Below are 27359 nucleotides of genomic sequence, written 5' to 3'. Positions count from 1 at the left end.
GGGGGAAAGTGGAGTTGGGAAGGGCCGGAGGCGGCGCTGTGTGACAGTCGGGCCGCGGAGCGGGACGACCCCGCGGGTCGCGGAACAAAGCCTCGCAGGGGGCGCGTAACTAGGGTCCCGGACGCGGGAGGCGAGTGCCCACGTCACCCCGGGCGGGGACGGCTGCGGGCAAGAGCAGGATGTGCCAGTGTTTGCTGGGCGCGAGGTGTTCAGTCGCAGCAACGGTAGCCCAGCAGTTCGGAGGCCAACCGCCACTCTGGAAGCCCGGCACCGCGATGACCGCGAAAGCCGCCGCCGGCCGCCCGGGAGCCTCTGCGCCTGCGCGCCTGCGCGCCCGCGGGAGGCCCCGCCCCCTCCGGGCCGCCGGCGCGCGGTGCCGCGCCTCCTCATGGCGGCCGCCGCAGTGTGTGGTATTTAGCGGGAGCGCGCGGCGGGCTCGAGGACGCGCGAAACGGCGGCGGCGGCGGCGGCGGCCAGGGGGTAGCCGGGGCGGCCGTTGCGGGGCGCGCTCTCGAGCGGCGGCGGCGGCGGCCCAGGGAGTCCCGTCGGTGTCGGCACGGGGAAGAGGCGGTGGCGCTGCCCGCGGTGGCGGGGGTTGGCGGCGGCGACGGAGCGCGTTTGAGCCAGGACCGGGGTCCGAGGCGCGCTCTCCGCCCACAGGTAAGTGGGGCCCGGCCTGGAGGGAGGAGCCGGCCGCGAGGGGCTCCGCGGGAGGAGGACTCCCAGGCCCGGTAATGGCGGCAGGCGGGGAGGGCGGCTGGGCCGGGCCGGGTCGCGCCTCTGGGGCGGGGGCGCGGGCAGCCCCCGGCGCCGGGCGCCTTTGTCTCGGCCGGAGCCGGGCCGCCCGGCCGAGCGCCGCCCCCCGCCCCTCCCCTCCCCTGCCCGGCCCTGCCCGCCGCCGCGAGCCGGCTCGCCCCCGCCCCCGGCGCCCCGGGCCCGGCAGGCCCGCGGCGGGGGTCGGCCCCGCGTGGCCCGGCGAGGGCGGGGAAGGGCCTCCTCGCCGCCCGGCCCGGCCCCCGCGCGCCGGGGAGGCGGGCCCGGCTTGGGGAGGCGTCCGGCGCTCCCCGCGCCCCGGTGCCGGCCTTTGTTGTGAAGGGTCCCGGGGTGTGCGGCCAACATGGCGGAGGTCAGCTGAGTGCGGGCAGTGGCCGGCCCTTCCCTCCGGCCCCTCCCCGCACCGCCCCGAGGCCCGGGGGCGGGCGCGGCGACTCGGCCGTCCTTGGCCTCCTCTGCCTGCCCCCGACCCCGGGAGCGGTCGTACCCAGTTGCGCCGCGTTCTCTCTCCGGCTCCGGCCTGAGCCGTCATTGTGCGGTGGGAGAATGCAGTCTCCTCCCTTGTTTATGTCGTTAGAGAGGAGATCGCGTGAACCGCTTGCCAGGGAGGCTTCAGCTTCTTATTGTAAATCTTGGTTTTTCTCGGCTTCATTTGTCGCTTCGTTTGGGGGCTTTCTCGACTCCCAGATATGTAATTTAGAAATGTGGATAATCTGGGCCACAGCGTTGCGTAGGTTTTTCTTTTCCCGTTCCTGGAAAGATTCAGTATTTGTTTGCTCTGACATTCAGAGAAGTCCAGTTCGTGTGTCCGGAAAATCAGATGGTGTAGCTGATTTGTCAAAGTCATAGAAGCCATGAGCACGGATATAGGACAGTGATCGGACTGCCCATTTCTAGCAGTTGAATATTTACCATTCTTTGATAAGCGGCTGTCAAGGGTAAATTGTTAACTCTTTTCAGCAGTTGATTGTTGGAAGCACGGACTCTGAAGTAAGACTGCCTGCTTTTGGTTTCAGTCCTCCCCCACTGGTTAGTGACCTTGGGCAAGATACTTAACCTCTCCGGCCTCATTTTCCTTATCTGCAAAATGGGTGTAATGGCAGTACCTGCCTCGTAGGATTGTTGGGAGAGTCGATGAGATGTTAGTAAGCGAAGGGCTTAGAGCAGTGGCAGGCCCAGTGAGCTCAGTAAATATTTGCTGCTAAGGCTTTGATAACTACTAAACTTATGAGATTATCTTGGCATGTTGGGTATGTTGGAAGTGCATAAGCCAGAATATGTGAAATCACGTTATGAATTTTTAGTGCTTGGGTTTTTCTTTTAGTGTATTCCGTTAGTTCTTAAAAATGAAGACGAGGTTTAGATGGTAAATGTCCAGGCATTTGGAGATGATGGCATTGGGAAATGTCTATAGTAAGGGATTATGTGGTCTGGAATTTAAAAAATCAAATTCACTTCCAGGGACTTGAGTTTACTGACTTGGAAAAGTTTCAAACAGTGAGTCTTTGAGTTTGAAGTGTCTATGGTGTCACCATCTCTTTTGGACGTTACTGAAGAGCAGAGTGTACTATGGTGGTCTGGTAGTTTTATCGGGAGATCTTGGCTCAAATTGTGGAGGAGAGGATTTTGGTTAGCTATTAGGAGAACTTTGTGACAAGTAGATTTTGATCTTAAGTGGATTATACAAATTTTGTGATTTTTTTTGCCCTGGAAATTAAAGATGTAAACTTGTGATCTGGAATAATTAGTTGCAATCCTAAAGTTGACTTTGCGAAAATATTTTATTTAGATGTATTACAGAATTGCTTTAAATGACCCCTCTTGGCATCTTTCCAGCATAATCTAGTAACATTTTAATAATATTTTGAACTGAAATACAGTATAATTAATAGATAAGGAACTTTTCAGGATAAGTATTTCACAAAGTACAAATTCTGAAATTTATATCAATGTAGTGTGATATATTCCCTTGAAGCTTTGGGAAATTCTTACAAAATTGATGTAGAGCAATATTCTTTAATATCTATAATTAAAAAGAATATTATGATTAGGCTAAAATTAATTGGAGATAAAAAGGAAGCATATAGCTTTGGCAACAGTGATGTAATAAGAATAAGATTTTGTTTTCAACTTACACAGTGTTTTGGAAATAGGTCTTACATGAAGAAAGTAACAAAGTAAGTTTAGTAACTTTGTAAAACAACCACTTAGATTGTATTTTAAAGCAGTTGATTTACTTGATTTTTAGAAATTGGAGGTTTTTCTTGGTTTGAGGAGATCTGTTACAGACTTTTAGTTATAATTATGAAATTTCCATAGACACCTTATAAAGTGTTTAAATTCTGGATATTTTTGGTCTAGACCTGACTCCAAACAAAATCAATATATGAAAACCTCAGACTTCCCCCCCTTCCTTCCCTCCCCTCAAAAAACAACTGGGTATAATTTTTTCCTCTCTAATAAGCACCCTTAATGTTTTCTTTTAAATAGAGATTTTCTAATGCATTTTAAGCCATTTGATTTTCCATGACTTTTACTAGAGCATCTGCTGCAAAAGGGCAGGGATTGTGGGTTTTTATTCCTATATCCTCAGTGTGTAACACTCAGAACATATTTCCTGACTTACTGCTTATGTATTCTTATGACACTCAGATTTCTTTGCTTGCCGAAACCTAGCCCCATGTATTCTTTTGCCTGCAGGTCATTTTTTTTTAATGACTTTATTTTTTAGAGCAATTTTAGATTCACAGCAAAATTGAGCAGAAGGTACAAAGATATACTGTGCCCTACTCATGCATAACCTCCCCCATTATCAACATCTTCCACCGGAGTGATACATTTGTTACAACTGATGTACCTACACTGACACATTATCACCCAAAGTCCATGTTTACGTTATGGTTCACTTTTGGTATTGTGTATTATGAGTTTTGACAAATGTATAATAATGTGTATCCACAATCGTAGTATCACACAGAATAGTTTCACTGCCTTAAATATCCTCTGTCATCTACCTATTCATCCCTTCCTCCTCCCTAACCTCTTTTTACCGTCTCCATAGTTTTGTCCTTTACAGGGTGTTACATAATCGAAATCATACAGTATGTACCCTTTTCACATTGGTGTCTTTCGTTTAGTCATATGCATTTGTTTCCTCCATGTCTTTTCATAGCTTGATAGCTCAGTTCTTTTTAGCACTGAGTATTATTCCATTCTCTGGATGTGTAAGTTTATTTATCTACTCACCTACCAAGGGACATCTTGGTTGCTGCCACGTTTGGGCAATTATGAATAAAGCTGCTGTAAACATCTGTGTACAGGTTTTTGTGTGGACATAAGGTTTCAGCTCCTTTGAATGATAGCTGGATCTTATGGTAAGAATATGTTTAGTTTGTATTTGTAATCAACTGCCATGCTGCCTTCCAAGAGGCTGTACCATTTTGCATTCCACCAGCAGTGCATGAGAATTCCTGTTGCTCCACATGGCCACCAGCATGTTGTCAGTGCTCTGGGTTTTGCCATTCTAATAGGTGTGTGGTGGTATCTTATTTTTGTTTTAATTTGCATTTCCCGGATGGCTAATGATGTGGAGCATCTTTTCATATGCTCCTTTGCCATCTGTAAATCTGATGAGATGAGATGTCTGTTAAGGTCTTTAGCCCATTTTTTAATTGGCATGTTCCTTTTCTTACTGAGTCTTAAGAGTTCTTTGTGTATTTTGGGTAACAGTCTTTATCAGATAAGTCTTTTGCAAATATTTTCTCCCAGTCAGTGGTTTGTTTTTTCATACTTTTGACAGTGTCTTTTCCTACATGTCATTTTCCACTTTTGTGTACCAAGGTACTTCAAATTTATGTGTCCAAAACTAAAACCTTTGTTTCCAACCATCCAAGGTTCTCATCTCCTGTATCCAGTTAGTCATCAAGCCTTGATTTTTCTGTTTATGTCAAATCTGGCTTTGCTTCTCTCTCTCCCTCATTTTCACATGTCCTTCTCTTCTACTTTCTAAGTGTCTGTCTGCTTTTGGTCTCTTCCTCCTCCTTTCAGTTATTCCTACTTTAATTTAAAGGGGCTTTCTGACATAGGTGACTTACAAGGCCTTCCGTTTAAAGTCCCAAGTTCCTTGACATGGTTAGTTAGTACACAGTCCCTTCTGGAGCTGGCTCTTGTTACTTTCCTGCCATTTTCAGCTATGTACTTGTAAGTTCCTATATGCAGGGTATTTTCTCTTTTCCAGCAAAGCTCTACAATTTCACCTGAGACATCACTTAGCTGAGGTGCTCTTCCTGGACCCCCCGCCTTGAATTGGATGTCATCTCCCTGTGTTCCCATAGCACTTTCTGCTTGGCCCCAAGCTGTTCCCCAGACTAATTTTTCTCTACTACTTTGCCTCCCCAGATAGACTGCAATCTGTATGAGGACTTTGCCTTGATCACCCTTGTCTAGAGTTTAGCACTGTTTCTGGCATGTAGTTGGTGCTCAGTAAGTATTTATTTAATGACTAATACCTTCACATTGTCCCAATATGATCTTCCAGCCTTATTCTCTAGCATTTCTTCTTTGCTATACCTGGTTAAACTGGATTCTTTTTGTTTCTTGAATATTCTCCTTTAACAGCTCTGTGCCTTTGCTCATGATTGTACTTAATCTCTCAGATGTCTTATCTGTGCTACTTTGGGCAGATGACTTAACTTCTCCAAGCCTTAATTTCCATTAGCATGTGAACAGCTATTAAGCATGTTGCTGTCCCTTGCCCCGGGTCCTAATGCTGGAGTGGCAGTGTAGTTGAGTGGTTAAGAACCAGAGCTGGATGTGTCTCTTGGCTCTGTCAGTTACTAGTTGTGTTTGTGACTTTAAGCTCCATGAGAGCAGGTACACTGCCTACTTTTGCGTTTAGAAGCATATTACATTAACACATAGAAAGTGCTTAAATAATTTAAAAAATTAGTTGTTGAGTAAGTTAATTTCTCTAAATGTCACCACTTACATTCTAGACAGGGAAAGAGCAGAATTACAAATTGTGATATGTACTATAGAGGAGTCAAAAGTGCTGGAATAAAGAATAGTGGTGGGAGGGAGGCTTGCTGTGAGAAGTGGTGACATTTAAGCTACATTAAAAGGATAAGGAGCTAGTTGTTTGAAGGAGGGAAGGGAGAACATCTCAGATTGAATGAAGGAGCAGCAGAGGTAAAAGCCCTGAGGGAGGAATGACCATGGACTATTCCAGGAGCTGAGAGAAGTGTTGCGGGAGCAAAAGGATGAGGGGGAGGGCTAGGCAAGGATCAGATCCTGCAGAGTCAAAGTAAGGAATGTGAATTTTAAGAGTACTGAGAAGCCATCAAAAGGTTTTAATTCAGGGAGTAACATAATCTACTTTTACTTTTTAAGATTGCTTTAACTGTTTGGAAAATTGGTTGGTTAGAAGGCCATTTCTTTGATCAGGAAGTGCTGTAGTTGATTATAACCTGGATTAAGGTGGTGGCAGTGAAGATGAAGTGGATGGATTTGAGATGTATTTTGGGTACAGAATTAACAGGGCTTGCCGATGGATTAGATATGAGAGGTGAGGGAAGGAAGGAATTAGGTGGTTTCTGGCTTGAGCAACTGCGTGGATCATGGTGCTGTTTACCAAGATGGGAAAAACTAGAAATGAGGGGCAGATAGCAATAAAAGTGAAAACAAAACAAAACAAAACAGAAGGATAGTAGTAAAATTCAAAGTTCTGATATGTTGGATTTGAGATATCTATGATCCAGTGAGGTAGAAGGAACATCACAGAAGTGAGATACTAGGAGATGTTTGGGTGTTAGAGGGAGTGGCACAGTAGAAAAAGGGAGAGACCTGATGCAAGAGAGACGGATAATAGAAGGAATGTGAAGTCTAAGAAGGTGAGGATACTGCCCAATGGCAGGGGTCACTTCCATTCTAAGGGGAAGGAAGTGGTAAATCAGCATTTGATGACTTCTATTGTATTTTGTAAAGGAAACATGGGTGAAGCCATCAGTTGAGAGTATTTATAGTTAGTGATTACTGTACTATTGCAGGTTAAAGACATGTTGAGAAACTGAGCAGAGAGGAGAGAAGAGAACTCTGTGATGTGTTGCCAGTGATGATACCTGATACTGTTCTTGAGATTCTAGAATACCTGCCGGAGTGGAATTACTTTTTTTTTCCTCAAGTAAACTTTTTTGTTGAAGTATAGGATAACTACATATAGAAAAGTGCTCAGATTTTACGTGTACAGCTTGATGGTATTTTAACACACTGTTGTGACCAGCTCCCACCTGTCCCATTACTTTTATTGAAATCTTTAGGAACTCTAGGCTGAATAATGTAGCTCATACAGTCCATTTGGGGTCAGTTTATTCTCTAGGCTTGAGCCACAGTGACACAAATGAGATTGGCAAAGACCTTTTATAAGTCTTGAGATTACCCAGTCCTGTTGAATTTGTGGCTTTTGTTCTTGTTTGTTTTGAATAGCGGGGGATTGGGGGTGGGGGGGGGAGCACATGGAAGGAACTAGAAGGAGAAATGGAAGAAAAATCTTTGGAGAATTTGTATTTATGAAGCAGATATTGCCAGTGAGAATTATTTCCTTCAAAATTATAAAAACATTAATGCCAGTCTTGTATTTTATAGGAAGTAGTAAACTGTACTTGTTCTAGTTATTTATTATTATTGTCATGTTGACAAGCATAGCTAGTGATGGTTGATACAGTGAAACTAAGTTTACTATACACTAACTTTTTTACTTCTGTTTTTGGTTTAACTAAATGAAGTAATCTAATTGTTAAAAACTTGCTTTTTCTCCCTTTTTGTCTTTTTAGCTCTTTTGAATTTGGCTAAAGTTGAGGGTTTTTTGTTTTTGTTTTTGGTCAAAGTCCCTGATTTAGCTTTATTAGGGACAACTTTGAGTTAATGTCTACAAACTGTATTCTCTTGATTTTGCTTGGAGAGGTGATCAGATACATTTTGTCTTACAATTAACTTTTAAAATGCTAAATTTAAGCTTTTTTTTTAATAAGTATAAAGTGTATGTATATGTATTTGAAATGTGTGGGTTTTTTTTTAATGTGAATAGGCTGTTTTATAAATAATTTTTTCTCTGTAAGTATCCATCTATCTATTCAAGGCTTTTTAAGAAAAAAGAAATCTAAGAGAAAAAAGCTACAGGCAAAATCAACTCTTAAGTTCTGTTTCAATTTCTGTATGAAGTTACCAGCAATTGATTAGCAGGAAAGTGTGGGGACACAAAATATGCACAAAAATTTAAAAATTTAATCCTTTTTTGTTACCAAAGTAATATGTGTTCTATGGAACATTTGAGAAATATGTACAGAAATGCAACCCCCACTTTCCCATATTCATTCATAGTGTAGTAATTGGAAAGTAACCATTGTAGACATTTTGGTGTAGTTTCTGGTCTGTGTGTGTTTCACATTTTTTTGAGACAGCTATAGTTTATTTTATTTTATTTATTTTATTTTATTTTATTTTATTTTATTTTATTTTTTATTTTATTTTATTATTTTATTTATTTGAGAGGGGAGGTAATTAGGTTTATTTATTTGATGGAGGTACTGGGGATTGAACCCAGGACCTTGTGCATGCTTAACATGCACTCTACCACTGAGCTATAGTCTCCCCTGCAGCCATATATATTTTAAAGTTAATTTCTTTGATCTGACTTACATCCTTACAGATATTTTCCCATTAAAGGATTACCACTTGTCAGTAACTATACATGTTTGAATTGTATAATTCCAGATGATGAAGTGTGTGTTTACAGTCTGTGTATCCTGCAGTTCTTGACATTTTGTGTACCTGTAGGTCAGTGGTCCCATCTCTGTTCTCTGATTTCTGGTTGCAAACTTGACCTTCTTTCCTTCTCTAATTCCGCACCTCAAGTCTTTAAACCACATTCTGCAATTCGGATGCCCTTCTAGTTTTTTTCTGTTACGTTATATGGTATGTCCGTACATGGCGTACTTATATAAAAATAGACAACTATATCAATGTCCATATTTACTTAACTCTTTTTTTCTCTTTCAACATAAATGGGATTGTAATGTATTCAGTAGCTTGTTTTTTTTTTCTCTACCTGCTTAAACAATTTGATTCTTATATGTTAGTCTGTATGAGTCTATCTCATTTAAAAGAAAAAAAAAGCATTTTGTTGTATGGGCTATAATTTAATCATATTCTTAAGATAGGGCTGTTTTCAGTTTATTTGCTATTACAAACGAGATTGCTGTAGTTCTCTCTCTCTCCCACCCCACCACCACACACACAGACACACACAACTTTGCCAACGTGTAAATCATAGGATAGACTCTGAAAAGAAAAACTGCTGTGTCAAAGAGTATATGCACTTTAAATTTTGAAACAAACTGCCAAATCTTATTAGCAGCCTTCACAGTGGACATTTCCAGTGGTGTAGGAATCTGTTTCTGTACATCTTCGCGAATACTTGGAATCAAATCTTTAAAAACAAATTTATATCTAAAATTTCTTAAGTAATGCATGCAGTTTGTGACATTTAAGTTTTTGAACTTCATTTTCCTTTCATCTAAAGAGTTCTACATACATAGTAATTCAAGTCTATTCCATTAGGCTTGTTTTTTAAAGAAAAACTCCCTGCCCCTACTGCTCTCCAGATGTCCTTTGCCAGAGGCAACTGGTTTTACTTCTTTGAAATGATTATTTTTATATTTACCTTCTCTGTCTCTAAATAACATGCTTTTGTTTTTACTTCAATATGTCAGTTTTAGGCCTTATTCCTATTGTGGATTTAACTTCTCTTTCTGCCCCCATCCCCAGTCCCTTCCCATTCCCATACTGTCCTAATTTAGTAACATCATAATTCTATGTTTGCATTATTGTGACTATAAAGGTTATTCATAATTTGAGCCATAAAGTAAATTGTGGTTACTTTTTTCTCAACTATTTAATTTATATTTGTATCATTTTCCTTGTAGTTAATACTTCCCTGTTTTGCTTTATTTTCTCTGTGCAAATGCTGATGCTACCCCACATTCCTTACCACTTGTCTAAATGCTCAGGTTGTTTGGATGCCCGTGGTGTAAAGTTGTCATTATCCTCAGTGCTCCCCTGCATCTTTCTGTTTACTGTAGCCCATGTTGTCTTCTTTCTTGGTTCATCCTTTTGTATTTGAAGAGCTGTCCTCCAGGGGACATATCTAGGGGAAGTAAACAATGTTTTGAAACCTTGCATGATTATTTTACCCTCAACACTTTCAGGGTATTTTGGTTGGACACAGAATTTTAGAATGATAATCATTTTTCTTGGAGGATTTTTAAAAAGTACTGGTCTGTTGCACCTAGCTTTGGATATTACTGCTTAAAAAGTCCAAAGCTCTTTTGCTTTCTAACTTATTGACTCTAACAAATATTTTTTGAGCCTGTACTATGTGTCAGGCACTGTTTTCAGTGTTTGGGAGACATCATTGAGCCAGACAGATTCCTACCTTCCAGGAGATAGAGAGGGACTAAAACAGCAAACATAAGTAAGTTAGTTGTGTAGCCTGATAGAAGGTAATACATTTTATGGACAACAATAGAGTAGAAATGGAGGAAGAGAGGTGGAATGGGTAAGGATTAGGAAGAGGGGTCAGTGGGCAGAGCACTGGTCACTGTTTTAAATAGAGGGAACAAGGTAGGTCTCAATGAGAAGGTAACATACAAGCAAAGGTTAGAAGGAGGTGAAAGTCATGTGGATATCCAGGAGAAAAAGTATTTTAAGGCAGAGGCCCCAAGCAACAACCTAGCCTTATGGAACAAGGAGGCTAGTGCAGTGAGTGAGGGAGAAAGAAGTGGGAGATGAAGTCAGGATAATGGGGACACATCATCATTTTGCGTAGGGCCTTTTAGGCTGTTGTAGGATTTTATCTATTACCCGGATATGGGAAGTTTTAGTGGATTTTTCTGATTGCTATGCTCAGAATGTATTGGAGGGTGGGGATGGGAGACAAGGATGGAAGCAGGGAGACTCGATAGGATATTGCAATAATTCAGTTGAGAGATAATGGTGGCTTAGACTATATAGTGGTAGTAGAGGGTGGTGAGGAGTAGTTGGATTCTGGATATATTTTTCAAGGATGTACAGTAAGATTTCTTGGTGGTTTTAGATAAGTGGTGTGTAAAGAAAAATCAAGGATGACTTGAAGGCTTTTGAACTGAGTCACTGGAAGGATGGAGTTGCCATCAAATGAGGGGAAGGCTACTGACTGAGTAGTCTGGGAGAAGAAAACGAGTTCAGTTTTGGGCCCCACCCCCGTCCCCTGCTCCTCATAGTGATGTCTTAGAGGGAGTTGGGTGTACAGATCTGGGGTTTAAGACAAATCCGGAGGGTTTTTGTTTGTTTTTTAATCTGGGCTGGAGATAAAAATTTAGAAATCTGTGGCAGTATCAATGGAATTTTAAAACCACAAGACTGAGTGAGATCACCAAAGTGAAGAAAAGTGGGCCATGGGCAATTCCCAGTTTTAAGAGTTTGGAGAAGAAGAGCAGGAGCTGAGGAGGAACTGGTAAAATAGGAAAACCAAGAGTGTGCAGTCAGTGAACAGAGTTGACCAGGCCAGTGACCCATCAACTCTGTCAGATGTTGGTGACAGTTCAAAACTTGGCAAATTTAAATACAAATGAAACTACAAAACCAGTAAAATTTAAATTATATTAATTTATGAAAGTATTGAATACTGCCTTCTAAATTGAAGTCTTGAAACAACTGTTTTGCTGTAGGTTTTTTTTTTATTATTTGAGTTGAACATACCAAAATTATCCCACATATATTGTGGCCACCGCATGATGCATATTTTTACCGGTGTATAAGTGCTTCAGTGAAAACCATGTCATTGGGCTTCATGTCACAAATGCATCATTTATATTAGGTCCCCCTCTATTTTTCTCTTTAATCTACCGTAACTGAGTACTATGGTACCAACTTGAAGCCAGTGTGACCATAAGTGCAAATAGGAGCATTCACTTATGGCTAATAGGTGGATTCAGATGATCCAGAATGTGCTAATGCTGTTTTTTTAGGTTATTTTAAACACAGGAAGTTAAAACATTAAATTTTTGTAGAGAAGTATGTCCCCCTCCACTGAGAATAGAGTTTCAGATGTGAGCTTATGAAGACACAAATTGTAACTATTTCAAGGGAATATAATTTAATTTGAATCAGGCTTCATGAATTTAATATGGCATTTCCCCCCATACATTCTATTATTTTTCTGCTATTTTAGTAGTAAAGAACCCTTAATTATATAATGTATTAAGACTCTGATGTGACTTTTAACCTCATTTCTTTCTCTGTCTCTCAAGCAGCGTGCTCTTTTCTGTTTAGCTTAGTATCACCAACTCTTAATAGGTTGCTACCAATTTTGATCTACTTTAAATGTTTGTTCTCTGTATATATGTGTGTATTTACCTACCATTACTTGTCCGGTGGAATGTGGAGATGAATGGATTGTACGTTACAGTGTACAAGATGTTTTATGAGGAAGATTTAAAACGTAGCATAATGCCATGATAGAGCAAAGATCTCCTGGAATGTGTGACACTTTTACTTCTAGAGAGAATATAAAACAAAGCCTGGACAGTAAACAATTGTGTTGAAACTTGGACACAAATAACTAAGTGAGTAATATTTGAATGCTTTCATCTAGATACTGTGAGTCTTGGTTATATTGCATTAGTGATTGTGTTGTAATCACGACTGACATGATTTCACTAATTTCAAGTGTGTTACCAAAAATTCTGTTGAGAATAAAAAGGTTGAGAGCCTATTTGACCCTCTTTCTTATTTCTCTCCTCTTACCTCTCTTCTTGATTCTTTGCTTTGATTTAATGTCTAAGGGTTTAATGACTGTCAGAATCTATCATTTTTGATACAGAAAATTTCAAAAAGCAACTGCTTGCTATGACTATCAGTTTAATTTAAAAGATTTTTTGTTGGGATGCTAAATTGAATATTCTGTGTCAGACTGAGATTATACATACTGTTATTTGAAAGAAAATAAGATTTAGGGACAAAGTGGACAGTCTGGCTCTGTTCTTATTACTTCTTAATTTTTCTGACCTTCAATTTACTCATCTGCAAAATGGAGACATAGTCTTCTTTATGAGGCTTAAATAGTGTATATTGAAGCTGCTGACATGGTGCCTTACAGGTTGGTGGGTACTCAGTTGAATCGCTTCTTTAATAGCAAACTCTGTTATCTTTATCATATTTCAGACACAGTCCCAAGTTGAGGTTATGAAAGTGAACACAGTAGGTTAAAACAACAGTAAAATCCCGAAAACCTAGGTCTTTTAATTTAGTGATTCACTGCAGGGTTCCTAGTATGGCTCTGTAAACACCACTAAGTGAGTATGTTGTTAATAATATACCGAATGTTCCCATGTATTTGATCTCAGTTAATGTCCAAAGGTCTTGATAGTTTTGTTGTTCCACGAGTGGGAAACTTGAGACTCAGGATACTGTAGTTTTGCCCAATATCAGAATAATTAGTATAGGTATATTCTCAGTGGTGCTTTACTGAAAAATGAAATTACTGTCTAGGAATGCATGGGTTTATGGAACTATGATAGCACAAACAAATGCTTTGAAAACTTAGAGAATTGGTTTGGAAATACATCCAATTTTTTAAGATTGCGTTTATGGTGATAAAATGATTTACTTCACATACCATAGTGTTATTTTTTAAAATAGATTTTATTTTTTAGAGCAGTTTTATATTCACAGGAGAATTGAACAGAAGATGGAGATTTCCCATATTCATCCTGCCCCATCATTATCACCCAAGTCAATGGTTTACACTACTGGTTCACTCTGAGAGCTATATAAGTATTGACAAATGTATAATGATGTATATCCATCACTATAGTATACAGAATACAGTGGTTCACTGCCTTAAAAATCCTTTGTGCTCCACCTGTTCATCCTCTGCCCCCACCAAATCTCTGGCAAACTGATTTTTTATTTTTATTATTATTTTTTTTGCTGCCTCCATAGCTTTGCCTTTTCCAGAATGTTATATAGTTGTAATCATATAGTATGTAGCCTTTTCACATTGGCTTCTTTCACTTAGCAGTATGTATTTAAGACTCCTTAATATCTTGTTGTGGCTTGATAGCTCATTTCTTTTTACCTCTGAACTAAATTCCACTCTATCAATGTACCACAGTTTATCTGTTTACTACTAGAAGACATGTTGGTTGCTACCATGTTTTGGCAATTATGAATAAAGTTGTAAATATCTGTATGCAAGTTTTTGTGTGGACATAAGGTTTCAGCTCCTTTGGGTGAATACCAAGGAGCATGATTGCTGAATCTTATGGTAAGAATATGTTTAGTTTGTATTTGTAATCAACTGCCATGCTGCCTTCCAAGAGGCTGTACCATTTTGCATTCCACCAGCAGTGCATGAGAATTCCTGTTGCTCCACATGGCCACCAGCATGTTGTTGTCAGTGCTCTGGGTTTTGCCATTCTAATAGGTGTGTGGTGGTATCTTATTTTTGTTTTAATTTGCATTTCCCTGATGACTAATGATGTGGAGCATCTTTTCATATGCTCCTTTGCCATCTGTAAATCTGATGAGATGAGATGTCTGTTAAGGTCTTTAGCCCATTTTTTAATTGGCATGTTCGTTTTCTTACTGAGTCTTAAGAGTTCTTTGTATAATTTGGATAACAGTCCTTAATCAGCTAATGTATTGTGCAAATATTTTCTCCCAATCTGTGGTTTGTCTTCTCATTCTCCTGACCATATCTTTTGCAGAGTAGACATTTTTACTTTTAATCAAGTCCAGCTTATCAATTGTTTCTTTCCTGATTCATGCCTTTGGTGTTTCTGAAAGGTCATTGCCAGACCTTAGGCCATCTAGATTTTCTCCTGTGTTACCTTCTAGGAGTTTCATAGTTTTATGTTTTACATTTAGGTCTGTGATCCATTTGAGTTAGTTTTTGTAAAGAGTGTAAGATTTGTGTCTAGATTCCTTTTTTTCTGCACGTGGATACCCAGCTGTTCCAGCACCATTTGTTGAAGACTCTCTGTTATTCATTGCATTGCCTTTTGCTCCTCTGTCAAAAATCAGCATAGTGTTATTTTAAAATAGTGTTATTTAAAGTGAATTTTAAATCTCAGTTGTGAATTCACCCTCTTTAAGGTTATATCATGCAACAGATATATTCTACCTGAGGGGTCATCGGGGCTGAGAGAATGCTGGTTGTATACATTGGAATTTCTTCTACTTGGAATCCTTCATACTGTTATATTTGATTTATTTATTCCTTCCAGAAATATTTGAGTACCTGGTCTGGACTGGGTACTGTCCTAGGTGCTGGATATAAAAGAGTGAGCAAAACAAAACAAGGTCTATTCTCATGAAGTGTTTATATTGTGGTGCAGAGGTTCTGAACTAGAAGTATGAATGATTCAGGGAGGCTGGGAGTTCTCAAGACCTTTTGAGGGTTAAAAACTTTTTTCCACAACAATGAGACATGAAAGTAAAGTGGAGGTTCCCAGAGGCTACATGACATGTGATATCTTCACAGGTTAATTGCAGAAGCAGGTAATGAATATCCAGCTGTATTTTATTGTGTCAGATATTAAAAATATTTGCAAAAAATGTAACACTTTTCCTCCCTATTATGGAAAAGTTGTTTTTCATCAATATTTAATATGTAGTAGATTTTTACATGTTGTGTAAAAAAGTGTGATGGTAATTTTAACAATTGTTTTAAACATTCTTGGCTTGAATTTCTAATATTGTAAATATTAATACATGTAAACCACATTGATAAAATGCTATTTTGGGGTCCTCAATAATTTTTTAAAACTTTAAAGTAGTAAAGGCAATTTTTTCTTAAATGGCCAGATAAGTATAAAGGGCTTAGAAGTCACAGGGTCAACTTCTCAGCTCCACCTTTGAAAACAGTTGTAGATAATATGTAAATGAATAGGCTTAACTGTGTTCCAATAAAACTGCTTACAAAAACAGGCAAGTGGCATGTAGCTGTAGTTTGCCAACCATTGGTGTAAAGAGTTCCTGATACCAGAAAAGTTTGAGAATTGCTCTTATCAGTAAAAAGCTGGTACTGTGGGGAGGGAGAAGGGGAGAAAATAGACAATAAGGAAGTTATTTAGCAAGAGAATTTCATATGGCAAGAGATAATATGAAGACAGAGTGAGAAGGGTGATCTGGCCTTCAGATAGAGTGATCAGGAAAGGTCCCTCTGAGGAGCTGACTTTAGTTAACTCTTACTTGTTCAGAACTTAACCAGGTTTCATCTCTCTTCTTTTTTGATTTCTGCTGGCTACTTTGGGGATCCCTCTTGTGTTGGGAGGGAAAGCAAGACAATGTAAATTTTCATTTTTGTTTGTTTTGAATCTTAATTAGACTTAAATTTCAAAAACATTAATTTTTTAAATTGAATTAGAAAATATCTAAAGCATATCTGCTTTAAAAAAGATCTAGGAAATTATATTGCCTATGTTTGAACATTGACCTAATTTATATGACACTTAGCAAATTACTTCACTATCATTTTTCTCTTCTGAAAATGAGAGAGTGAGTTAAGATCTTTTCCAAGTCTGAAGATTTTGATAGATACATCTCTGTTTGCTTTGCCTAGGATGCCATTTGCCACCCCTTCGAAGTCTTCCTTGATCAGATAGCTCCAACTTCTTTTTTTTTTTTCAACTAGTTCTGTGATCTGAAGCATTTATTTTGAAATCTGTTTTCTTATCTGTAAGGCGAAGGGTAAATGCTTAACCTGGAAGTTCATTGAGTTGGTCGAATTAGAGCATATGTAAACCATTGAAGACAATACCTGGGACATATATATGCCTGTTAATAAATATTTGAAGCAGCTGTTTTAGAACCATGGAAAGTCCCTACTCTGCCTCAGTATTTGGCTTGCTGATCCTGGGACCCACTTAGATTATATCAGTAAGAATAAAACTACCAACCAACAATGAAGCGCCAATGAGGCATGTGAAAATTAAACATGAAAACTTATGTAGAAGGGCTAAAGAAGGACAAGAGCAGCACAGTCCGAATTTATGTGGCCATTCTGACTTCAGGAAAAGGAATGGGGAGTAGCGGTTCCTGCCATCAAAATCATTCCCTTGTTGGAGATTGAGTATCTGTGTAATTAAATGTTTTAGCGTATCAAGTGATAGCATTATCAGTTTTAGCAAAGCCAAATTTATGGACTTGATGAGTTCTCTTGGAATGCAGTGCAAAACAAAGACTGGAATTATGAGGAAAAAAAGTAAAGTGACTGGAAGATAGATCCAGGAGAGTCAGTATCAGAATTGTGTGAAGAAAACTGAGTAGATCGAGTCAAAGAACAAGTAGAAGTCGACAAAAGTAGAAGGCTTGAGTCTTGGGATTGAAAATATTCACCTGGTGTTTGGCGACTGCTGATGGCATATATCTAAGATGTTCTGGTGAAAATTTCTTCCAAAGGTAAAGAAAAAGTCCTACAAGCCACCTGTCAGGGTAGAAAAGGTTACCTGCAAAGGAATGAGAATAAAAAATGACATTAGATTTTTCACCTGTATCATTACATGTCAGAAGACAGCAGAATTTACATAGTTCTTAGGGGTAAAGGGTGTGACTAGAATTCAAAGCTTGTGCAATTTATGCAAGAGCTTCAGATTGCTAATAAGACTGAGACTTAAGCACTTGTATGCCCTTTCTGAACATTTTCTTGAGACTCTAGAGCCATACCAAAAATGTATCATAATTAGGGATTCAAAGGGAAGAAAAATGATATTTGTCTTACGGTATAATAGTGAGAAATGAAACCAGAATGGTTGCATTTAGGTTTCAATGATTGTTTTGACAAAGTTTTGAAGTTTAGTACAGTCTTTATCCTGGCAGGTGGGAAAGGGAAAGTTTCACTAGTAGCATGTTAAAGGGCTTGCCTTGTTTTGGGAGATGTTAATACTTTCATTCTTGATGTTAATGTAGATTGAATGTGAAATAAAAATAAGGATAGTAGCTAGTAAAATAAAGTTAGACTATAGAATCGTTCTGTCCAATAGGACTTTCTGCAGTAATGAAGAGACAGCGATACTATTTTGCATTCGCACCAGCAACGTATGAGTTTCATCTTTTAGACATCTCACAGGCATCTCACTCCTACTTTACATTTAATCCCTTATCATAGTTAAGTACCTAGCATAGTGCCTGATGGGTTCTGATTAAGTATATACTTTTTTTTTTTAAATCAGATGTAGAGGCATCAAAATACAGTAATTTAGGCAGGAAAAAGCAAATGTATTTTGCTTTTACGCATTTGAGTTATGGTTTTCATTTTTCTTTCCATTTACTGTCATCTACCTTTGTTCAGACATCTGTTTTTCACAGTGGCCTTCTATCACGTCTCGTCCTGGGCTTTCCCCACGTCAGATCATCATTCTTACTAGACACATAATTCTTATTCTGTGGCTACAGCATTTTCTGAATTATCTTCAGGAAAATAGAGCTCAGTGTCAAATGTATAAAGCACCTTTTCTGAGAAAAGTTGAGGAAAAGAGGAAGGCCCTTAAATGTTTTGAATAGAAGAGTTTTATTTAACCCATTGATTATTAATACAGAGAGCAAGTCTCTTATCTGAACCTGTACTTTTATAATATATATTATGTCATTTCTAGGAATAATTTTTGGAGAAATAAAAGAGGGGTAGCTATATTTGAATCTTATCTTTTTACTAAATTAAGAATTCAAATTTTACTTCTTATTTTGACTAATTTTCACAGTTCTCAATCCACTAATATTTATAAAGCAGTTTCTTTATTGTCCCCTTTGAAGGAAATATAGCTAAAAATTACCAGTATCCTACCACTCAGATAACTAACTTGTTGATTATTTTCTGGTGTGTAGTCTCCCTGATTTCTCACAATCTTACCCCAGAAACACTCATGTACGTTCTGTTTATAACTTGTTCTACAATACATTGTGACCCTTTTTCCTTGTCTGAGAACATTTCTTCTTTTTAAACGTTTTTCATAGGTAACTATTAGCTTCCTGTTGCTGCTGTAAGATAAACATTTCCAGAGGCAGGCGTTAGGATGTGGGCATCTTGATGGGGGCATAATTTGTAGGCCACAGTAACATTTGTAAAGTGCAAGAAAATGAAAAGCACAACATTGTTGTGTATCCATTAGAATAGCCAGGTGTAAGGTTATGATTCATCAGAGAAATTCTTCATCAGCCATTTATAATAGGAAACAAAGTTTCCCACATGAAATTGAGAATAAAAGTTTAAATCCATTTACTTCTACCATAAGATTGTTAATGTGGTTAAATGCTCTGAAATTAAGGCTTCTAAAATGTTTTGATTTAGATTAAAATCTGTTTAAGCTTTATACCAAACTGGGCTTGAGATGTAGGCTTTAGAAAGGGTAGGTAATAGTGCACTCTTACTAAATTTTGGAGTCTTGCTAACTTTGGATTCTATGGAATTGTTTTAGTGTAATGTAGTTTTTGTGAAATTTTCCCTTGTTGCAGAGTCAGTTTAAATATTCTACCTAGTCAAGAAATTCTACTGTATTGTGCTAAAAATTAGTTAAGTGGCAGATGATCTTTGGTAGACATGTTTGATGACCTTATAAGCTAAAGGCATCTTTTAGAGTATATATAGCTGGAACCCGCAAGTCCTGTGGTCTCTAACTAGTTGATGATCTCAGGCAAGGCAGGTTAACTTTTGGAAGTATGTAAGTGAATATTTACATATTTGGAGTATGTACCACCTATGATATATGTAATCCACCCATCTCCCTTAATCCACACGGAAGCCATGCAAGGCTGGAAATACTGTCCCAGTTTTACAGCTAAGCAGGTGGTGAAGACTCGGTTTGAATCCTAGTGTAGATGACTCCAGAACACTTCCACTTTTACTGTCCTGAATCACTTGTTGAGAGGTTTATCCATAGATTGATGGTATTCAGATGGTGTTGTAAGGTTCTGTACAGGTCCTTTGGAAGTTTGAGAAAAAAATATTTATCTTTTTGACTGGAGGAATCTGTCATCCTTTTTACTTGTTTTAGACATTTGGACTCTTAATTCTGTTTAGAAAGTTTTCTGCCTAAAACATTTGAAGTGTCCTGCTCTAGAAACCTGAGACCTATCTAGAATGAATATGTATTAGAAAATAAAAACATAGGTAATAGGAGTTTATATTTGTCAGTGGACAGACTGTATTTTCAATTATATTTCTATTCCTAATGATGTTTTGTGTAGCCTAATACAAAATGAGGTTGAGGTGATTGAACACCCTATAATAGGGTGGGGAAGTGATTAGAGTTAAAATTTTATGCTGAAAATGGGCAATCAGCAATTTACTGCACAGGGTTCACTCTCCACTGCCAACTCTTGCTGCCTTTAAAGGCTGCCCTAAATAAGCATGATGTAATGACAGGTTAAACCTCCGAATCCATGAGCTGACGCAATGCAAATCTGAGGCCCAGGACTTTATTGGGGCAAGGGTAATAATGCTTGTTTAAAAACAAAACAAGCTACTCTGTTTAATGAGGCTGTTTAAGATGGCTTTCCCAGAGTGGGCAGAGGATATAATCTCAATTTGGAGGTTGAAGTAGGAGTGTAATATGGTTATGTTTGTTTACTACTCTCACTGTGAATTCTTGTCTAAGAGAGAAGAGGGGAGTTTAAAATAAGGTGCTGACTGCGGTAAGAATGGAGAAGTGAGTTAGAATTGAGGAAATAAGGTAGTTGACGCCTGATGAATAGTTAGTGAAGTAGGGAGAATGCTTTATAAAAATCAGGGGGTCACAGGGTTAACCGTGAGAGTATAGTGCAGAGAGTGCTTATCTGACTACGTGTTTCCCATAAATTCTGTATAGCTCTTGTGTTGAAACCATCCGACATTGCCGATATCCGACTGTTTGGGCCTTACAAAAACAGGGCATTTTGACCTACGTGTAAGCTGGTGGAAATGCTGAGGCGTGCACAGCGTCGCTGGGGATCGTGGGGCTTTGCCGGGATGGGGGGAGAGGGGGGTAGTTGCACGCTGCGTGCCTTGGAGCCGCCCCAGGCCGATTGGGGCGGAGCTTCAGACCCCGCCCCCACGCAGCGGCCCTGCCCCTCGCTAGCCGCCGCAGCCGCCGCCCTGAGCACTTCGAGCCTGCGGACCGCTGGCAGTCCCGGTTGGAGCAGGCTCTCCCCACTGCGGCCCAGCCCCCAGACGGCTCTCCTCGCGGACCCGAACCTGCAGTAGTAGCTTCATAGCTGGCACGGAGACCGCACCACCTCGTCCGGTCGCCGTCGCGCACCCTCCAACCCTGTCCTTCACCAAGCTGGCCTGAGCCTAGCCAATGAATTTGGGGAAGACAAACTTCCAAGACAGACAGATGAAGGTTTAGGGCCCAGCAGAAGACAGCTCAGCGATGGCTCCCATTTTTGGAGACGCAGGCGAATTTGAGCTCACGGGGAGGTTTGGTCGACTCCTCTCGGGACGAGAAAGGGCTTAATTTCTGTGCCTCGGTAGCCCCTGCTTCTGAGGAGTGGATGGGTGTATGGAGCAGGGCAAGTGCCTTACCTTCTTGAAAACTTGACCCCGGACATGTTTGGGGCAGAAGGTGTCCAGGAGGGCCCTCTGTTACAACTTTGTCTTTGCTTCTGGGGGAGAGGCTATGAGCTGCCTAGCTTCTCATGACCGGGAAGTCTCCCTCACCTTTTCTGTACTCCTGGAGGGGCGTCTTGCTCACTTGTTTACCAGCTTCTGGGACAAGGAAAAGAAAAGGTATTGCTGTTAAGAGACTGGATTGCTTAAACTCTGAAATGGGAAAGTTGTAAGCCAGTGGAATCTGAATGGATCAGGGAATGGCTGTAGCATAACTGAGCTGGCAGTGATGTTTCTTTTGAAAGCTGTACTTTTCTCAGTTTAAATCAAACTTCAGGTTATGTCATGATTCCTGCAGTGTTGTCCAGACACTTGAGCCCTTGGTTCCTACTGCAGGGCTGCTGTGTGGTTCATATTCTTTTTCTGTTTGAAGATGGAATTTGGTTCGACGTTCAGAGCTCTGGGAGCTCTTAGCAGCTGCTAGCCTGTAATTCTCCCATTCACAAGAAATACAAGCCACATTTCACTTGTTTTCACACGTTGAATAGGAATTTAAATTGTGCTTTCTACAATGTTTGGAAAAATAATAAATATTTATTGTAACATGGGCCTGAACTATCTGATAAATGTATAACTATTTTGCTAGGTCAAAAAATTAAACAATAATGTTTTTCTTGCTTAGTTATATTAGGTTGAATACAAGCTGAGTTTGTTGCCTCTCAATGTGATTAGCTGTTTTGGTTTAGTGAATTGAAAGGCATTGGTGGCTAAAATCATTTTGTACCCAAGGAACCACTTCACATTTATTATGTTGCTCTCTTAAATGAGCAGCATAAAATGAACCATGAAATAGGCATACAGCGCACATTCAGGGCATTCTGACAATGGAAGCCCATTGTTTTTACTACTGACCTAAAATTAAATGCATGGATCATCATATGCACAGTCAGTCTCCTTAGGGAGAAACAGGATTACAGGAGAATTTCTTTGTAGTGCTTTTTGTTGGACTAGAAAGAACACCGGGGTTATACAGATGATGGGAATTGATTCCTGTTGTCCTAAATCCATGTGATGGGCCACATTATGATAGAATTATGTGATACTTTTGTTTTCCCTTGAACTTTAGAATATTCCTTTAGTGACAGTGGAATTGATCTGATTTGGGGTTTTTTTTTTTTAAACCTTCAATCCCCATTTAAGGTATCTATCCTTGAGTAATTATGAGTAATAGAACCCAAATTGCATTTACATGGGCACATTAATAACCAGCACTATTTTTTCAAAGTTAAATTCTTTCCAATAGAATAATGATTATAATTGAGGAAACATTAAATTTGAGGAGTTAAATTTCAGTTGTAGAAATATGGCTTATGGTTTTTGGGCATATACTCTTGACATCAATAGACTGATCTTTTGTCATCTGCTAGACAGTGACCTACTATATCCCAGCAAAGGTAGATTCCTGGGAGAAGTTGCTTGTTTTCACTTTCATTCAGCCTGACAAGTTAGTTAACCTTGTTGAACATTTCTTGCAGATGACATTTATTTCTTAAATAATGTTTTACTGTGCTGATGAATGCTTCAGCAACACTGGTGAACTCTAGGGTACAAGCAGTTCTTTACCTGTTGACACTATCCCTTTTCCCCAGTGTTACGTGAGTCTCTCTGGTGCTTTTGATCTTTATTCTTTATCGTCTTTTCCTGATTCTCTTTCCCCTTTGCAAAGTATACCTGATTTATATTGTGGAGTGGAAGTAGAATAGAATGATTTACTTTCTCTAAATACGAGACTCAAAACTTTTACTTAAAAATGGCCCGCCATTTCTCCTCTATACTGCCTCACTTTTGAAGGGGGCACTGATCATTAGGAAACAAGGTCACTGTCTAGCTGGTGTTAACATTTCATGGAGCTGGATGATGAGATGGCAGTCGGCCTTTCCCCTTGTAACCCCTTCCATCCCTCAGATGTACCCCTAGAGCAGATACCTGTTCACCATTCGGAGCTAATCAAAGTCAATACCCTGGTGATCCTTTGGATCACATATAACTCCCTGGGGCTATCAGCAGCTGACTCAGAATGGGGAAGAAATAGAATAAGTAGGGGTAATAAACACAGAGAAGGAGGAGAAAGTCCAGTCAAAACAGATTTCACTGAACTTAAGCTACTTACATAGTGTTTCTTAGTTGTTTATGGTCCAGTTTCTATTTTAGCATTTATTCCATGTAGTCCATCCAAGGATGATTTTTAACATTTTTTAGAGAAAGGGAATTCTAAATGTGCCCCGGAACATTTTGAAAAGAGATTTTATCCAATGTACAGCTCCTAATAATCAAAAGGCATATTTTATGTAATTGATATATTTTTAAAAACCCTATTTTCCTTTGTTCTTTTGCTCCTGGTAAATTTTGCATGAAACTTAAATATTTCTGGCATGGAAACATTATTTGTAAAAAACAAGTTATAGTTGTAATTATTTTTCTCCTGCCTCCTTTTATTCTTACTTGTTTTTTATTACAGAAATGAGCCGTCAGACTGCAACAGCATTACCTACTGGAACCTCAAAGTGTACACCGTCCCAGAGGGTGCCTGCCCTGACTGGCACGACCGCATCCAACAATGACTTGGCGAGTCTTTTTGAGTGTCCGGTCTGCTTTGACTATGTCTTACCACCCATTCTTCAGTGTCAGAGTGGCCATCTTGTTTGTAGCAACTGTCGCCCAAAGCTCACATGTTGTCCAACTTGCCGGGGCCCGTTGGGATCCATTCGCAACTTGGCTATGGAGAAAGTGGCCAATTCAGTACTTTTCCCTTGTAAATACGCCTCTTCTGGATGTGAAATAACTCTGCCGCACACAGAAAAAGCAGACCACGAAGAGCTCTGTGAGTTTAGGCCTTATTCCTGTCCGTGCCCTGGTGCTTCCTGTAAATGGCAAGGCTCTTTGGATGCTGTAATGCCGCATCTGATGCATCAGCATAAGTCCATTACAACCCTGCAGGGAGAGGATATAGTTTTCCTTGCTACAGACATTAACCTTCCTGGTGCTGTTGACTGGGTGATGATGCAGTCCTGTTTTGGCTTTCACTTCATGTTAGTCTTGGAGAAACAGGAAAAATACGATGGTCACCAGCAATTCTTTGCAATTGTACAGCTGATAGGAACGCGCAAGCAAGCTGAAAATTTTGCTTATCGACTTGAGCTAAATGGTCATAGGCGGCGATTGACTTGGGAAGCCACTCCTCGATCTATTCATGAGGGAATTGCAACAGCCATTATGAATAGTGACTGCTTAGTCTTTGACACCAGCATTGCACAGCTTTTTGCAGAAAATGGCAATTTAGGCATCAATGTAACTATTTCCATGTGTTGAAATGGCAATCAAACAATTTCTGGCCAGTGTTTAAAACCAATGCATTCAGTTTCACAGAGAATAAGGCACCCATCTGTCTGCCAACCTGAAACTTTTGGTAGGTGGAAGCTAGACACATGAAGGTAAATAAAAGGAAAGGCTGTTAAATACAGGAAACAGTTGCATGTAGTAACACTAATATATTTAAAAATAAGTCAACAGTAAACCACTGAAAAAATATATATATATACACCCAAGATGGGCATCTTTTGTATTAAGAAAGAAAGCATTGTAAAATAATTCTGAATTTGTGTTTGTTGTAGATTGAGTGTACTGTTGAAAAATACTGGGTTTTTGTTTTTTGTTCTGTTTTTTGCGTGCGTGTGTGTATGTGTGCGTGAGTGTGTCTGTGTGTGTTTGGTTTTTTGTTTTTTTTTCCTTTAACTGACAAGCCATGTTGAGTGGTCTTGGACCACTGCTTTTCCCCTATGTGAGTCAATACATAGTGCTGCTGTGTGTGTATTATTTTTTTGTGTGTGTACTTGCTAATTTTTATTAATTCTAGTTTTTCATTAAATAAATTTGACTTTCTTTTCTGTAATTCAGGTTTTTCCTCACTTTTTTTGTACCTTTTTAAAGTTAGTCTTTTTGATATGCATAATTGTTTATGGTAAATTTATATATATGTTCAATACATATTTTCTTTTCCCCCATTAATCAGTTCATTAGAAGTATTTTAAATTCGACTATTTTGTGAAGATAAGAGTTCCAGAAAGGAAGGATAACATTGGAAGAATTATCAGAAGCTATTTAAAGCAGCTATAAGATGGTCTGTCTCTCTCTCTCTCTCTCTTTCTCTCTCTCTCTTCTCTCCAGTTGAGTCATACCTTCAGATTTATTCTTTGAAAGGTTTTAGGGCATACTGATTTTTTTTAAATACTGGAAAAAAAATCAGGCTCTCCTCCTCCCCCCAAGTATCTTGGACAAATCACATATGTTTAAAATTTGTTCTTGTATTTATTGGTTTTGCAAAAGAAGGCATCGTCTTACACAGTATTTGTAATTAAAAGCAAATCATTTGTTTAAAAAAAGGCAGTTTGCAAAAAAAATGTTTTTGGTCTTTTATAATTCCATTAAAAGAATATCTGGCAAATTAAAAACTCTTGTGTGTCTGCTTTAGCTCTGAGTTTGATTAAAATCCTCTTATTTTCCTGTTCAATTCTGTACTTTATAGCCAAAAGCAATAAATGTACCGTATTTTGAAGTTTGGTAGGTAAGAGATCTGTTCTTAAAGTATAGCAGAAGAATGGGTGGATGGCCTCTGGACTGCAGTCTTGTTTTTTTCCTTCCTCTTGCTTACAGTTTGATTCTCATAACTCTATTGGGAGGCTGATTAGTTACAATGCAGATCACCTTTTCCCTCCTTTAACAACAGCAAAAATGGGTTAATAGATATTTCATAACCTAGTGGTTATGAGCCTGAGTTCTGCAGCCAGACTTCCAAGGACCTTCATGCGTGTGTTAGCTCTAACTCACCAGCCAGCTATGTGATTTGGGGCCTCAGTTTCCTAGTGTGTAAAATGGGGTTAATCATGGTAGCTACCTCCGAGGGTTAAATGGGGTACAAGTTACCTAGAACAGTGCTCTGCACATAATAAGCACCCAGGGAATGTTAGCTGCTATTTTTATACCTATAACTAGCACCATCTAGTTAACTGTCGCTAGTTAACTCTGCGGCACCTAGCAAGATTCTGAAATTGCCTTCGGTTGGCCAGAGATCATTTTCTTTTGTGTGTTATTTATGGGTATCCTAAACATAGAAAGTCAGGTAAAGCTAGTTTGGACTTACCCCTTACCCCACCCCCAGTTCTGGACAGCGCAGTTTGCTTCTGTTAACTGTTCTCAGGAAAGAAGGTTGTGTAGTTTCCTACATGAGCAGTGTTTTTTGAATTGGTTAGAACTTGTGCTTGTGTAGCCGTTTTTGTGGTGAAAGAGAACAGGTCAACCACCAGTGTATATCCAGGTCTGTTCCTATTAGCATGTGTGGTTAGAAAAGCAGTTTTGCCCCCTCATTTAATATATTGAATTACTTGTGTTTTTAAAATGTTTCTTTGATTCTAAAAGTAGTAGATGTTCATTATATAGACTGGCACCCACAGTAGGGTCTGTAATCTTACTCATTCAGAGGTGACTATGAACATTTTCGTATTTCTAATCCTTTATGTGTATTTACATGTGTTGATACACATTTATTTTGAAATCATATAATTTGGGATCATGTAATTATCTTAACTCCCTCACACCCCCACACGTAACATGATCATCTAAGCATTTCACAGCTTTAATGATCTTGGAAAAAAATTTGGGGTAACTTTTGTGAGGATTGATTATAATTTTATCCAATTTCTCAGTGTTGGATATTTGCTTTGTCCAGTTTATCCGGGTAAATTTTTGGCTAATTATAAATAGCCTGTGAACATTTCTACATGTTTCCTGATTATATTCCTGGAATTCTTTTTTTTTAAGGTCTTAATGTGTTTTTCATTGCTTTCTGGAGAGGTTTCAGTGGAAACTTATGGTAGCAGTGTGAAAGATTTTCCAGTTGGTTGTTACCTCATGT

General features: G+C 39.4%; 1 protein-coding gene across 9 annotated transcripts; it reads left to right on the top strand.

The window, feature by feature from the left end:
- Nucleotides 1–378: 378 nt before the first annotated feature.
- On the top strand, nucleotides 379–25850 carry SIAH1 (siah E3 ubiquitin protein ligase 1). 9 transcript variants are annotated; one of them, XM_072967311.1, is made up of 3 exons: nucleotides 1385–1399; nucleotides 15207–15369; nucleotides 23910–25850. In XM_072967311.1, the coding sequence occupies exon 3, from the start codon at nucleotides 23912–23914 to the stop codon at nucleotides 24758–24760; it is 849 nt and encodes a 282-aa protein (XP_072823412.1). In that variant the 5' UTR covers nucleotides 1385–1399; nucleotides 15207–15369; nucleotides 23910–23911; the 3' UTR covers nucleotides 24761–25850. The 9 variants fall into 9 exon arrangements, with proteins under 9 accessions (XP_072823411.1, XP_072823418.1, XP_072823412.1 ...); XM_072967312.1 differs by lacking the exon at nucleotides 1385–1399 and adding an exon at nucleotides 1464–1478; XM_072967310.1 differs by lacking the exons at nucleotides 1385–1399; nucleotides 15207–15369 and adding an exon at nucleotides 379–660.
- The last annotated feature ends 1509 nt before the right edge of the window (nucleotides 25851–27359 follow it).

The sequence above is a fragment of the Vicugna pacos genome, chromosome 9, assembly GCF_048564905.1.
Source record: "Vicugna pacos chromosome 9, VicPac4, whole genome shotgun sequence".
In the NCBI taxonomy this organism is placed as follows: Eukaryota; Metazoa; Chordata; class Mammalia; order Artiodactyla; family Camelidae; genus Vicugna; species Vicugna pacos.
Note: the sequence above shows the minus strand (reverse complement) of the source record. Positions and strands in the feature narration are given on the sequence as shown.

Coding starts and splice junctions, on each gene's coding strand:
- SIAH1 (XM_006207864.4), top strand. CDS start 21,481: ATGACCGGGAAGTCTCCCTCACCTTTTCTGTACTCCTGGAGGGGCGTC. Junction 21,572..23,909: donor TGGGACAAGGAAAAGAAAAG/GTATTGCTGTTA, acceptor TTTTTATTACAG/AAATGAGCCGTCAGACTGCA.